The 15,284-nt window shown below is 26.3% G+C and overlaps 1 protein-coding gene across 1 annotated transcript; it reads right to left on the reverse strand.

The window, feature by feature from the left end:
- Positions 1-827: 827 nt before the first annotated feature.
- Positions 828-15,239, reverse strand: Septin2 (septin 2). The gene is made up of 10 exons (XM_016069514.5): positions 15,036-15,239; positions 13,096-13,213; positions 11,151-11,264; positions 10,508-10,730; positions 10,010-10,127; positions 9,831-9,920; positions 8,436-8,532; positions 7,389-7,600; positions 5,068-5,157; positions 828-2,336 (listed from the first exon to the last, which is right to left on the reverse strand). Exons 1-10 carry the CDS (start codon positions 15,066-15,068, stop codon positions 2,154-2,156), a joined length of 1,278 nt encoding a protein of 425 aa, XP_015925000.1. The 5' UTR covers positions 15,069-15,239; the 3' UTR covers positions 828-2,153.
- Between the last annotated feature and the right edge of the window lie 45 nt (positions 15,240-15,284).

Here is a 15,284-nt window from a genome sequence, read left to right on the forward strand (position 1 = left end):
CTAGGAACCATGTCTTTACGAGCAGTCCACTGCGGGATTGTTTGTGGCTTGGAAGAATTTGTAAAGAGATTGGAGTTTGGTTCGAAGATTGAAAGACAAGTTCACGATATCAATAAATTTTAGATTCTGAAGAGATATAGATTGGTAGAGATCTTGACGAGCATTCTTGAATGAGGTACATTCCAGGAGAAAGTGATCGTTTGTGTCTACATCTCCGTAGCTCGGGCAATTTGGACTTTCTATCTGCTTGCACTTATGTAAGATCGCATTAGTCGGAAGAGATTTAGTTCTGAGCCTGGCAATTAGTAGATCAAGTTTTCGAGAGCTGGTAAGCCACCGGTCCCTTTGCGGGCAAATAAACCTGGCCACCCACTCACTCACTGACCGCTGCTTTACTTCGGCGATGTAATGGGAACAAAAGCTAAACAAAAATGTAATCGATCACTAAATCAATCACTACTTAAAACTCTCGTTGATTGCACAATTTTAAAAATATTTGGTCAAAAAATTACTAAATTCTTTATTTTTTGTGATGCTACTTTGATTTTTTGGAAACATAAGAATTATTAAAAGTTACAAATTCTATCAGATTCTTTTGCCAATAATAATTTATATAGCTAAACTGTATAAAACACTTAGTGTTTTATCAATACATAAAAAAATGAAGGGGAAATTTGCTACCAATGAAGTTCAATCATTTAGCTTAAAACTCGATTAAACACAATTCAAAAGTCATTCAAAATGTTTAAGTGTATTTTAGATTTAATTAAGTGAGTATGAATTTACAATAATTATTACAATTTATGTTTTAAGTCAGCATAAACAAATTTCTTTTTTAAACTAATTTATTAATAAATGCATGGAAAAATATAAAATACAGACATATGATTTTTTTAATGACTAAAGTGTAACTAACTATTGCACAGAGAAAATACAGTATTAGCCATGTGCAAAGGCTATTTCATGATTCCTGTAATTAAAGTCTAAAAAGCTTGTGAAAAAGAAGAAAGCAACTTTTTTTCATCTCCGTTAATAAATAAAAATTCTTTTTGCCTTCATAATAATCATCATAAGTCATCAATTCTACACAAAAGGAAGTTCATTAAAAAATTTTAAACATACAAAAAAAAAAAAAAGCGGTCATAAAAGAATTAAACAACATAGTTCTCAGAGAAATTTTAAATCTTAAAATATGAAAGACAAATGGTTAAATTTCCCTGTTATATATTTACAAATAAATCATAATATAACACAGCAGAATTATAGGTATATATATTTCAAATGATTTAATTTTTGCTATTTAAGTACAGGTAAAAAATGTGTTGAGATATATAATTGTAAAAATTTTTAGAAATATATAGGATTGCTAAACATGCACATTATCAGATCTCAATGAAAAGGGAAAGGCTATTTAATTCAAAAGTTTTCACGTAATTTTATTCTACTTGTGTAAAATAAAATATTTTGTGCCAATATACAAAGAATTCAAAGCTGTTATGCATTTATTACAGAAGTTCACAAGTACAAAAAAAATCAAGAACTAAGGTCAAGTTACTAGTCACTCTATTGTTGTGTAAATATTTATATGTAAATATGCAAATATTTATTTTTATAAATTGATACATGTTTCATACAAGCAAATTTTAAAGAAATTGTAATAAATTTTAAATTTAGAAGTTTCTTAGGAACAAGTTAGTATGATGCAACTTAATTCATTCATCATAAAAACTTCTACAACAGAAAAAATGAAGACAATAAAATCATAATAAAATACTTTAAGGAGGGGGGGGGATGAGTACGTGTAACAAATGCAGAGCTTTGTAAAAAATGTCAGTTTTTTTAATAAATAAATTAAAAATTAATTTATATTTTAAGAGCACTAAATAAATATAAAATAATACAAATTTAATTGACTTACACAAAATTGAATGCATTTAAGAAACACAATAAATATTTTTGGTTTACCTTATTCATATTTCGATAATTAAGGGAGATGAAGTTATATCATACATCTAGCATAAAATATAAGTAAAATATTGAAGCTAAACAACATTAACACAGTTGTAGTTGACTACAATGAGATAAAAAGCACAGGATGACAGATACACTGATGTACATGGTTTTCAGAACAGAGGAGGAAAGGCTGCATGAAACTACTTCTTTTTACTTTTGCCCAGAGTTAGGGACTGAAACGGAGCCTGGGTTTGTGCTTGCTGTATGGCGGCTTTTCTTTTGTTTAGATTGTTTATGTCGTCATCCAATTGCTTTCGGTCTTCTTCAAGCTTCTTCTTTTCTTCAGCATGTTTTTTCTTCAAGGCATCAAATTTAGAGTGCAGCTAAAATAAAAAATTGCTCTTTATATGGGAAATATGAAAAATAGAATTGAAATAATAAACTGGTTAGTGAGAAGGAGAAAATGAACAATAGCTTTATAGCTATTTTATTTTTGAATGCTACATGCTATAAAGAAAAAAAAAAATTCAAATTCATTTTTTTTTTTTTTTTTGTTTAGAATTCAGTATTGAAGTTATATATGTTGATCCACTTTCAAGTTATTATTGTAGTATGAAGAATAAAAATTTGGTGAAGATTATAGACAAAACCAAAAACCAACTTTAAAAATCGTAAATGTATTAGATTAAAATAACATACATGTGTGTTGACATTTTTCTAAATGTCTAACATTTCTTATAACTTTACAACTATACTGCAATTATGTATTTTTCTTTGCAGATTTTAAAGATGTTTTTGTTTTGTTTTCCTTTTTTTTTTAGAAATTTTTCTTTTTATGACGATCCTATATCTGTCTCACATACTTTTATGTCTGACCTTTTCTTTTCGGCTGTTTAAGTTTTATGTTTCTTTATTTCTTACTACTCATTTGTGAGGTTTTTGTCAAGATGTTTCTGTATTGTACTTTGCACCAATGTTCTAACTGGCTCCTGAAAAAACTTAGCAATTTTACTTATCTGCAAAAAGAAATAAGTTCCACCCCCTCCCCTTGCAGTTACTGATCTGATTTCAACTTTCAGCTACAGAAATTACCAAAATAATTAGAAATTTTTGAATGTCAGGAAAGAAAGAGAAATTAAATTAAACATTAATGAAACACCAATGTCCGTAACGTAGTGAAGGCTGAAGGGATTTGATGGAAACAAAATTAAATAAAAATATTTTTCCGCTTTTGCAATTCGGCAATTTTATTTTTATTAACAAAAAAAAAATTTTTTTTTGTAAGGATTTAGAGCATGGGAGAGCAGCAGCAAGAACCCTATTTTGCACTGAGGATGATGCCCTAGTCTACTATTGAAACTTGCAAGTTATTTTACTATTTTTTTAACATATACTTGTGAATTATAATATTGTCTAATGTCTTTCGTTACTCTTTTAGTATAATTATTTTTATGTTTATGAATTAGCATATTTCTTACTTTTTAAAATTATATATTAGAAATTTTTTCATTTACCGCCAGTTTAAATTTTAATTTATTTTGAAATGCATTAAAATTACATATTCATTTCCCCACACATATTGAAAAATTTTTATCAATGAATAATTCAAAAAATTCAGCGTTAAGTATGTAATATTAAAATGCATTAATTCTTTCCTGCAAAAAAAAAAAAAAAAAAAAAAAAACACTTTTGTAATTTATTTATAGTATAAAATATTAAATAAAATAAGAGCTTATTTCTTCTTCTTATAATAAGGAAAAAAATTGTTACGGGAATAACTTTGAAAGCATCACAATGTGCAATGTAGACAGTTTTCTTCAGATTATACTTTTGAGAAGAAGCTTTAATTTATATCATTTTAAACGAAGCGTGAACTTTTAGAACTGTATTTCTCTATATTTTTATGAAATAACATTAGAATAACTTTTTATGGACTAAAATACTATAAGAATATAACAAAAAAAGATATTAGCAAAGCTAAAATTAATGATCAATTAGTGTAATATTATAAAAACACAATATTATATAAAATACTTAAACAGTTTTAATTTAAATCTTTCTTGCCTTATTCATTTGCAAGAAATTTATTATTTTGGATTTTTAAAAATGCAACACAGTCATAATAAATAAATGAATTATAAGAATAAAATAAAAACATTTATGCAAATCTGTCGCTATATTTTAGAATGTTGATGAATTTGTCTTCTCAAAAATGTCTTAATTCAATAAAAATATTGAAAATCACATTAAGGAGCCATCCATAAATGATGTTACTTTTTTCTATATTTTTGATCCCATATTCTCCTTTGTTACAAAGTACCCCTTTGTCACAAGTCTCTCAATATTATTTTCACGTAAGCTAGAAAATTCAGACAAAAAACACATGCTATAAATAATATTTTAAATTTAACTATGTTCTATAATGATATCTATGAGCATAATAATATAGTTATTAGACATGCACTTATTTTGCTGTATAGATGAAAACAATATAATACAAATAGTATAAAAATATTTAATCCACTGCTTTTAAATATTTTCATTTTAAACAAAATAGGAACACACTTGTCAGTACTTCCTCCCCCCCCCTTGTAACATTTATAAATTACTCTATAATAGAGTTAATTGAAGAAATGATAAGGTAAGCAAATACATATATAAAGTTAATCTCTGAAATTTTTTTAATTTAAGTATCATAGGGTAAATAAAGAAAAACAATTATTCAAAGTGCTTGGTGCCATTAATCAGTAATACTAGGCATTTTATCAGAAGTGCAATTTACATAGATTTGAATATTTAGTAGATTTAAAAGCCACCCATTGAAAGAGTTAAATTTTTTTGATGTGGTTTGTTATTACCATTTTTATAGAGAATAATGGTAGCATTTGTCTAAAAATTGCATACATAAAAATAACAAAAACTATATCTTTGCTATACAATACAAAAAAGTAGTTATTAATATATGAATGGATATGAATTCAACATTGTGTGAAACCTTATGAAGTAGGTATATTCAATTACAAAATACTTGTCAAAAAAATCAATATAAGTCTACAACATTAAAAAACAAAAACTGAAAAATAAACAGTCATTATGCAAACAAATAGTACTTACGTCTTTTTCTGCATCTTTCAATTCAGATTCTTTTTCTTTCACTCTTTCAACAAACATCTGACGAATTTCTTCTTCTTTACGTTGCAACTCCTGATTTTAAAAATTTTTTAGAAAATTTATAATATACTCTTAATCACATTTTTCTTTAATAATTGATCAAAATAATAGGATCAAATAAAATATTTATTTGGTGTAAGTCATACAATGGATTTTCAAGAAAACTTCATTTTTGTATCACCATTATTACCATGAGCATGAGTAAAATATAGTTCAACTTAGTCAGAGAAGATTTGCTATAGTATCTCTAAAATAGCAAAATTTAAAAAATTTACTTACTAATCAAGTTTTTATCCTAGCAACTATATTAAAGTAAGCAACATTGGAATCTATTGAGTTTGCTTTTGAATAGTGGATGCACAAACACATAATGTGCCAGTTTTGACATCTATATAGTAAGACTCTCTTATAATAAGTTTACATTTAATGAGATTTGGGATTTAACAAGGAAAATTTAGTCTTGTTTGGTACAAAGTTGTAAATACATCAGAGTGTACTCTTTTTAAATCATTTAGAAATTAAAACATTGCTTATTGATAAATATAAAAAATATTTTTATATTATACAGATGTATATATATTACCCAAGCTTATTCAATTGTCACTCATATTAAAATGCTGACAAGCATAGTGTCACTGCATAGTGGCGCTTCTGATGACTTGTTTAATTTTGTTATTTTTATCAAGTTGCAACATTTCTGCAGGAAAATACGGTAATTATTTCTGAATTATAAACGTTGCCACATTAGGATTGTAAATCATAAACTACTGGAATTAAATAAGTCTCAAGCAGCAAAATCATACTAAACTTGCTATATTAACCTCATATTAATATATTCACTAAACTATTAAAATTTTTAAATTCTAGGAACATAATCTTAAAGTAAAAGAAAACAAACAGTAGGGACATGGTTATCTGAATTACTGAATTATCGGAACTACTGGACGTACTTCAGATAATCAAAATATTTGGATTATACAGGTATCATTTTTTAAATCTATTTCAATCGGTAAATTTCAAAAATCAATTTTTTTTCCCATTTTAAAAATAGTGCTATATCATACTTTAATATGAATAAAAGACTTATAAAATAAAATAAAAATTCTTATTTTAAAATTTACTAGCATTATTTTTTAAAATCAGCAGTATTTTCCTGAATGATTGGTTTCCGAAATTAGTTCCAATGATTAATATTCCATTGCAAGCTTTGTAAGAATACCTTTTGTTCAGCTAACATTTACATCAACATTTTATTCCTTTATTGATTTTTAAATGTTGGTAGTTGGTATTATATATAGATAAATTATTTACCTGACATATAGATAAAAATTAAATTACAGCGGAAAGTCCCCCATCTGGAATCTGCGGAACTTCTGCGATAAATCTTTAAGATCTTGTTTTTTCCTGATATGTCTTTAAGGTAAGTAAACATCAAAACATCCTTATTCAGCAAATAGATGATAATTAATGTTAATTTCAATCAATAACGTATAAATTCGTGTGGTTTGCCCATTACTATTTTGACAGTTATTGTTAGATTTCTACATGGTTTTTGAAGTCTTGTAATTTAAATATGCCATTATAACGCACTGCAAATTAAGAATGAAGCTTTTCAGTTAGTAATAATTTCTCAGCTACAATTCCACAGGGAGTCTGCATGGTTTTGCTAACACTTTTTTTATAGTTATTAGAATGGGTATTAACTTTGTTTTTAAAATATCACACGATCTTTCGTTTAGCAAACTGTAAATAACACATTTAGCACTCAATTATTGACGATTTACTCTCTCTCAGTTGGATTTATGATTGCACTTTTGTCAGTTATTGCTACAGGTTTTCATAGCTTTTTAATCCTACATTATCATACAAGGTAAATTTCGAATAAGGTACATGATTATTTTTGCTCTGTAGTGAAATACCACATTTCGTTTCCGTGATATCCAGTTATTATATATTTTTTTTAAAAGAAAAATTGAAAGTCGGATAAAAATCATAAAGAAGTGAAAAAATTGAGGATTCTCATTTCTGCATACTTTTTTTTTTTTTTTTAACAAACTGCAAGTGTAAAAAAAAAAATTTTTTTTTTTAAAGGGAAGAGTTTTGTCAATTTTATTGTTAAAAAGTGTCTGGAAAAGAAATTGTTCTGGTAAACAGTTGTCTTAAATGAGACTTTGTATTGAAGATACAAAAGCAAAAATATTCCATCAATTGAGAGCACCTGGCTTTGAGCTTAATTATTAATAATGAAATAAATTATAACATACTTGTATATGTTCGAGACGCTTTTGCTCATATGTCTCCTGGAAACTTATAGGTTTGTTATCAGCACCAACATCAGAAAAGCCCATCTGTTCCAACCTCATTCTTCGATACAACTCGTAGTGCCTTGCATGTGTCTGCTCACGCATATCTTCCATGTTAGTTCGGATAAGCATTTCACGGAGCTTGACAAAGTCACAATGGCTTTCATTTTCCACTAAATGAATTAGGTTTATGTTAATTGAATGAATTGAAATGAAATAGAAAAAATAAGTTATATAGTAAGTAAAAGTTGTGATTGCAAGTAAGAGATTCAAAATAAAAAAAATACATAAAAAAGTTAGAAAAATTTTAATTGTTGTTTGTAAATAGCAAATTTCAATAATACTGTTTAAATAAATAACTTAAAACAATATTTTTAACTAATGTTGCTCCATGAAATGAAAAATATCAAATTTTATGCTATATAATAATAATTTATAGAAATTTTTTTTTTTCATAAAATGATCAATGAATCACAGCATTACTAGATCAATAGGTCAGAAAATATAGGTTAACAATAACAGGTCAAATATTAGTAAATAAATTATAGCAACAGGCCAAATAATAATTAGCAATGATCTTCTAATAAGCGATGTTGAAAAATCCAAATTACCAGCATTTGATCTTAATCTTAATTAATGGATAAATTTAAAACTATATTTGATTAAATTAGTTGAAAAATGCATGATAGAAATTTTCATCAATGTGATCATTCTTTTAGAAAATAACAGAAAACTCAGAAATCAATAATAATAAAAATGTGAAAAATCACGGACACGAGAAAAAATCTCATGCCTGATTCAAAATGAAGATGCAAAAATAAAAGTTATTAAATTAATTGGCGAATAATGTGTCTCATTTTTACTGTTTGGATTAATACTTATTAAATTTTCAGAAATTTATTATAAATGATGAATATTATTTTGTCAACATTATAATCATAACATGTCAAGTCAATTAGTTATTTTAAAAGCAATTTCTAAAAAACTTTAATGAAAATTCATACTCACCCATTACTGTACCCCATGGGTATTGACGAGCACGCATCATCTTATTACCAACTCGAACAAAATCAGCAGATCCCACAACGGCAAAGGGTAAAATAGCCTGAAACGGACAAAATGTATAAATATTTTTTATGTGGGCCAAAGAACGCAAGGAAATACTTAGAAAAGAACATAAGAATACTTTTATACATATATACATGTGTGTGTGTGTTGATACAGATAAACATAGTTCATTCCAATATTTATATATAAGTTTTCTTAAACTATAGAAGAGTGTAAGACAAGATTTAGTAAATAGATAAAACCCAGATTTGGCACTTTTGATTCAACTACTGTTGTTTTATTATGTTAATATACACCATTTATCAGAAATCACGTGAAATTCATTGGAAATTGTCAAAATGTTATTTAGAGATAATAACAAATCCATTAACTATTATTTAAAACAGATTTCGTATAATGTTTACAATAAACTAGGCCTTCATTTCCGTTAAATGACATTGCCAGATAATATAGGCAGTACAAAAGGTGATAAACGACATACTAGGACAAGTTAAAATCACAGGAAAATTATATACAGTGCTTTAATTGTAAATAATGGGCAGGTGAAACCTGTAGCAATGTAGGGAAGTGTGATTAATTTTTTATTTTAATTTTTGCTATTTAATACTGATCACACACACAACTAACTCAATTTATCAAACATTCCAAAAGTTCTAGGGTTTAGATTAGTTACATTCCTTAATTTAAATATCTCTAAATGTTTCTCAGCAAAGAAAGGCCATATTACATTATTTAATGCTATAAACAAATAATTCAATAAGAAAAAACAATGTTTTCCTTATTTTGACTTTATTTTTAGAATTTATTTTTGGAACTTTAGGGTAATTTGTCATTGAAATAAAAATGTAAGCAATTTTAATGATGCAGTTAAGAAAATTTTGACTTATGGAGAAAATAGGACAAAACTGTGTAGTTTTGATAAACTTTTCTGCCCAAGTCGATAACTCTTTTCACGAATTAAGAAATAAATATGTTTACTTGGGAGTGTGAAATAGATCTACTTTCACATGGTGTGTATTGAGTAACATAAGTACAGCAAAGAGATCTATAAACTTTGGAATGCATCCTCAATGCCCTGGAATTCCCTTAAACAGAGATTCCATTGAATATTAATTTGTGTCCTTTCAGACCTCTACTGCACTATTTGAAGAGAACACATCACTGAGAATGCAGCTCTTTGTGAGACTACTTTAGTCGAACAGTACTAGGAGACAAGAAACCGAATGAGACTATGACTTTTTTACCCTACTTTTTTTATTGTTCCCCGCTTTGACTTGCTACATTTAGACAAATTCTTTGACAACGAAAATAATAATTACAATAAAATATACTTACATTCATGGAAGAGTTAACTTCAGCAACAGAATCATCATCAGTAGGAAACTGATATATAGTCACTCCATTGGATACCAATTCCGACATTATCTAAAAATAAGATATCAATAAATATTTTCGAGTTTAATAATAGATTTTTAAAAGTTTTAAGAAGGAAAAAAAAAAACAATGTAACAAACCTTTATTTTAAATCTTTGTAGCTCAGTTTTAGATATTGTATCAGCTTTGGCAATAATTGGTATGATGTTTAATTTACTGTCTAACTTCTTCATGCAGACTAAGTCAATAGACTTCAAGCTAAGTTAGAAGAAGAAGAAAAATTTGTAAACAAATATTCAAAATTTAAACAAAATAAATCAAATTTAAAAACTTTCTTTTTTATTTTATATAAGTAATGAATAACTCCCTTATATCCCATTTTTAATTTTGAAAATAAAATTCTTTGAAAACAAACTTCAAGTTAACAAAAGTTTAAGTATACAAAAAGGTATTAGTATAAACAGCAGAACTACTAGTTGTCTATAAGATTTAAATGTACATATTTCAAACAAAATAAAATTTTAATTACAGATTATAGTAATACTTATAAATACTTTTACTAACATTATATGGTCCATTATATTTATTGTATGTTATCACAAATTAACATAGGATTAAAGTTTACATCTAAGACTTACCCATGCCCAGTTGGGGTAATGAAATACAAGCATGCATGAATCCTGGTATCATGATATGTGACTAAACTACGCTTAATTTTAAGTTCCTCCTGCAAATACATTTCAAACTGGGTATCAATATAATCCACAATAGCTTTAAAGCTGTCTTCTTTGTTAATTTGATCCCCATATCCAACAGTATCAACAACAGTTAGTTTGAGATTCACATTCTTTTCCTGAAGATCTGTAAAAAGAAGATTTCAATCAAGTTTTTACTTTCAATCACTTAAATTACATTATTAAAATTATCAATACTGTTAAGCAAAATTATCAATTGTTTAGCAAAAATCCAATTTTTTAATAACAATAAAAAACTAATAAATAAAATCAAAATTCAAACAGGAATACTTTATGAATTGAATAATTTTCTTAATACAAGTTAAGAAGTTAAAGAACTGGCAGCTTCTTATCTATTCAATCTTTTACTATTTGATTTTAATAAATTTTACAAGTTAAATTTTCTCAGATTAAGATTTCATAAATTAAAAAACTTTATCCTTATAGTATGCTTTAAATTTAGATTCTTTATTTATTGTTATAATGACATTAATAAAACCTCTAATCAATTTGTCAAAATAAATAAAAAATAAATGAATGAACAAACCATAAGTCTTAGCTTTGAGTTTAACAGATGGTAGAGTGTGAGGGCTTGGTGTTGAATCAAATGTTGTATTAAACAGTGAATCAATCAAAGTAGATTTCCCAATGCCTGTCTCTCCTAAAAAGATGAAACAATCCTTAATAATTGCTATACTAAAAAAGAAAGCTAAAAGAAATATGTACTACATAGAAGACATAAATGTAAAAAAATTTCTGTTTTGTTTCATATACCTACTACTACTTACAACAGATGTCAACAAAAAGAAGAGAATGTCATGGTTATGGATATTTTTACATTATTCATTTCTTCCACAACAATCATTGTAAATGCATTTAAACCTAGATAACTAAACTTAATCCACTGTTAATCTGTAGCGAATCAGTAACTACGAATTAAAACCAAATATATTCTTATATTTTCTTTACTTATGGAATGAGCTATGAATGCAAAAATTTAATGACCTAGACAACTTTGAAATTATAAAATAATTCTCTTAAGAAATTTGAAAAAAATGTAAAAAACTGACAGTGTCTTTTCCATTATTATACCAACTATAGTATGTTACTATATTAAGCTGAAAATCACACTTTGTATTCATATGGACAAACAGCAAACTGAAAACAATTCTTACGTAGAATGCTAAAGGTATTTATCTATAAATATTTTTAGTACAAATTGTATTTTTTATTACATACCTAACCATAAAATTATATGTTAATTTTCAAATTAATTCTATTTTGCATCTTTTCAAACATAAATGTTCATATATATATATATATATATATATATATATATATATATATATATATATATATATATATATATATATATATATATATATATATATAATAACAAGGCTACTGTTGTATTCAGCTTTAATAATGCAGTCATAAATAATACGTTCTAAAAAGATTTATTTAAAGGTAGGCTGGTGGACAAAACTCAGGATGGTTCCGGCAGATTTTTTATGGAACATGTTAATCTAATCAGCAAGAGACATGCGAAAACCATCGGTCTCGCATTAAATACTCACGGACAGGGAAGTGAAAAGGCTCAGTCACTGCAGAGTTTTGTAACTCTATGCATCATCGATAATCATTTAATGCTTTCTAATATGGAAGTGAAAGAGGGACAAGATTCTAAAAATAACTCCTCCTTTGAAATATAAATCTAATTATAATTCAATGCTATGTTTTCAGCCTTGAAGTCCCAAAATAGAATTTCTACACCTATTCTTTACCAAAGACATTTTATGAAAACGAAAGAGTTTTAATGTTGTTATTAACACAAAAGTATTTATAATTTTTGTATTACATATGTATATAGATCTTTAACATTTTGGTAGTTTTACAAAATATTGCTTATTATTCACTAATAATATTAATTTAGGGAGAAAAACTAGCTCTTATTTTATTGTTAAATATATTGTTTTTTTTTTTTTTTTTTTTCCAATTTGAAACAAAATTAATATCTAAAATAAAAAAAGCCTTAGTCTTAAATAATTTGCAATAAAAAAATTGAAAAAATTATAACAAAGCAATATTTTTTAATTAGTATTTTACAACAAATTATTTTAATATTTCTGCATAAAATAACATAAATATGTGAATAATTTTTTACACTTAGATTCGTTAAAAAAATTTTTCTCCCAGTCTCTTCCTGTATTTTCTACTAAATTTCAGTGTCTTGGAAGAAATAAGTTTGTTTTTTTCAGGCAAAATGTCAACCTTCGTTTGGAAGTAAATTGTGTCATAATTTTCAGAAAAAGAAACATTTTAAGAAAAGCCATAAATATGACTGCCTCAGTTGTAAATGTTAACCTACCCTCATTCAAATTGCAATAAAACAAAAACAAGATGCTATCTACAAAACCACGTTCAAAGTTATTACAGCAAAATAAAATAAAATTAAATATTTGGAATGATTTGAAACTTAATTTATTACTTACCAATGCACAAAATATTAAAGGCGAATCCTTCATTGACAGATCGTTTTACAAGCTGGTCTGGAAGAGAATCAAATCCAACATGTCCTTGGAGTTTCAGTGCACGGAAATTCTCTTGCAACTAGATAGAAAAGAAAAATAAATTATAAGAGATCATCCAGTTAAAATAGATAATGAACAAAAAAATTAAAGTAGTATTATTAGCATAAATTTATAAGAATAGCACAAATCAGAAATATTGAGAGGAAGGAAAACAAACTAAGCTTTTTAGTGAAAATCATGTTTTCCTGCTTAAAATTCGTAAATATCAAGCTTATTAAAGAATTCTTCAACTGGAGTTGCCAATTCTTTTTATGTGCATCATAACATGAAAATAGGCCAAAAAATTTAGAAAACTAGGCTACACAGAAATAAGACAAATATTTACTAGATGGTCACAAAGAAAGAGTGAGGGAATAAAAAAAAAAATCTTTTTCCAAGAATGAGCTAATCAAATTTCCTTGATTTTTAAAAATATCGTCATAAATTCAGATAATATTTAAGTTGACAAATGTTAGAATATATCTAAATTTCATTCTTAATAAAATAAATAAAAAAAAATTATATATCTTTAGGAAAAAGATGATGCAGAAAAGAAGATACATTTTAAAACTGACAATGAAAGTAATGTTTTAATTCCCATCTGCTCTCATACTAATAACTTCATTTTTTTCATAAAAAATTAGTGTTACTTTTGATCTTCCCAAAGAAAGAAAGTAAGTAAAATTAATTTTGACCAGCTGGAGCCTAATGTGTCCTAAGTAAGCTGATGATCATAAATTCTATGGATGAAAAAAATAATATAAATGAGAGTATATACAAATTAAAACACCTTTTTTCATAAAAATATTAATTCAAAAAATGCCTAGTACTTGTCAATTCTAACTTTCTGAGAAATGTTTAAAAACATTGATAAAAATAGGACAAATTAAGATATTATCCAAAGGTGCCATAAAATGATAAACACTTAAATAGATGTAGATTGCTGAAAAGTACATCATTCATACGTGCCTAAAATTACCAAGAGAATTTTGTAAAACATACAAAACATTCTTCTGATTAACTTATTAATAACCACAAGTAAAATTATGCTTTGAAACTATTTTTCTAATTTTTTTGCAAAACCAAAATTTAACTGCCCAGAAATACCAAAATTTAACAATTACTTAGTAGATATTCATAAGGAAATGTGTAATTTTAACCAATATGTGTGATGTCACACATCATATTATCCCTCATCATAATGTTGAGAACCCTTTCCCTCTCCTCCAATTGTGAGATAATTTATTGGTAAATCCTAAGAAGTAATTTTACAAAAAATTTTATTAAAAGTGCTCCACTGTCATGTATAATTGTATAAAGCTGACTAACGTTTTGATAATATTAGTGTGTTATAAATCATTATTAAATAACCTCCTGCAATTAGTCACATCAATTTTTGTGAATGGATTAAACATAAGAAAACTTTTGGAGGGATTCGTGTAAGATTTTCAGCATTTTAAAAAAAATTGTAGACGTTCATTAATGTACAGGTAACATTACAGTTAGGAGAATGAAAAAAACAAAAAATACCCAACATTTTTGTAATAGCTCTTCAGCGTTATGTACTTGCTTAAATAGTTTTAAAAATAATACGAGTGGGGCAAATGAAATTAATTTGTGAGATTTGGTGGAAAAATTACTTGAAATTAATATATCTTTAAAATTATAATTCAGGTGCTACACATAACCGTTAAAAAAAGTATTTAAATATCTTGCATTTTTAAATATCTTGCTAAACTTTTGACTTGCTGAAGCTTTTAGTCGCAATAAAAATGAATAACATCTTTTTATTTTTCAATAAGAAACAATTTACAAAGGAATTAGTCATTAATCATAAACACACCCAATGATAAGATACTTACATTGGGTGCTCTTTCGACATCAACAGAAGCCATTGTTAGATAGAAATCCACGAAGTTTAATCAAATGAATATCGTTTCCTTTAAATGAATCGCTTGTTTTTATGATTTAAATTAAAATTAAATTATCCAGAAATGACTATTAATAACTAGCCCAAACGTCAAACACTTGAAATTTCATTGATCGCTTGATGGTTGCTTGATAAGACAGAAAAGGCTATTGATAGATTGATTTAAAATTTAAGGCTAAAT

The sequence above is a fragment of the Parasteatoda tepidariorum genome, chromosome 6 (genome assembly GCF_982258835.1).
Source record: "Parasteatoda tepidariorum strain Cologne lab strain chromosome 6, Ptep-v5.0, whole genome shotgun sequence".
Lineage (NCBI taxonomy): Eukaryota > Metazoa > Arthropoda > Arachnida > Araneae > Theridiidae > Parasteatoda > Parasteatoda tepidariorum.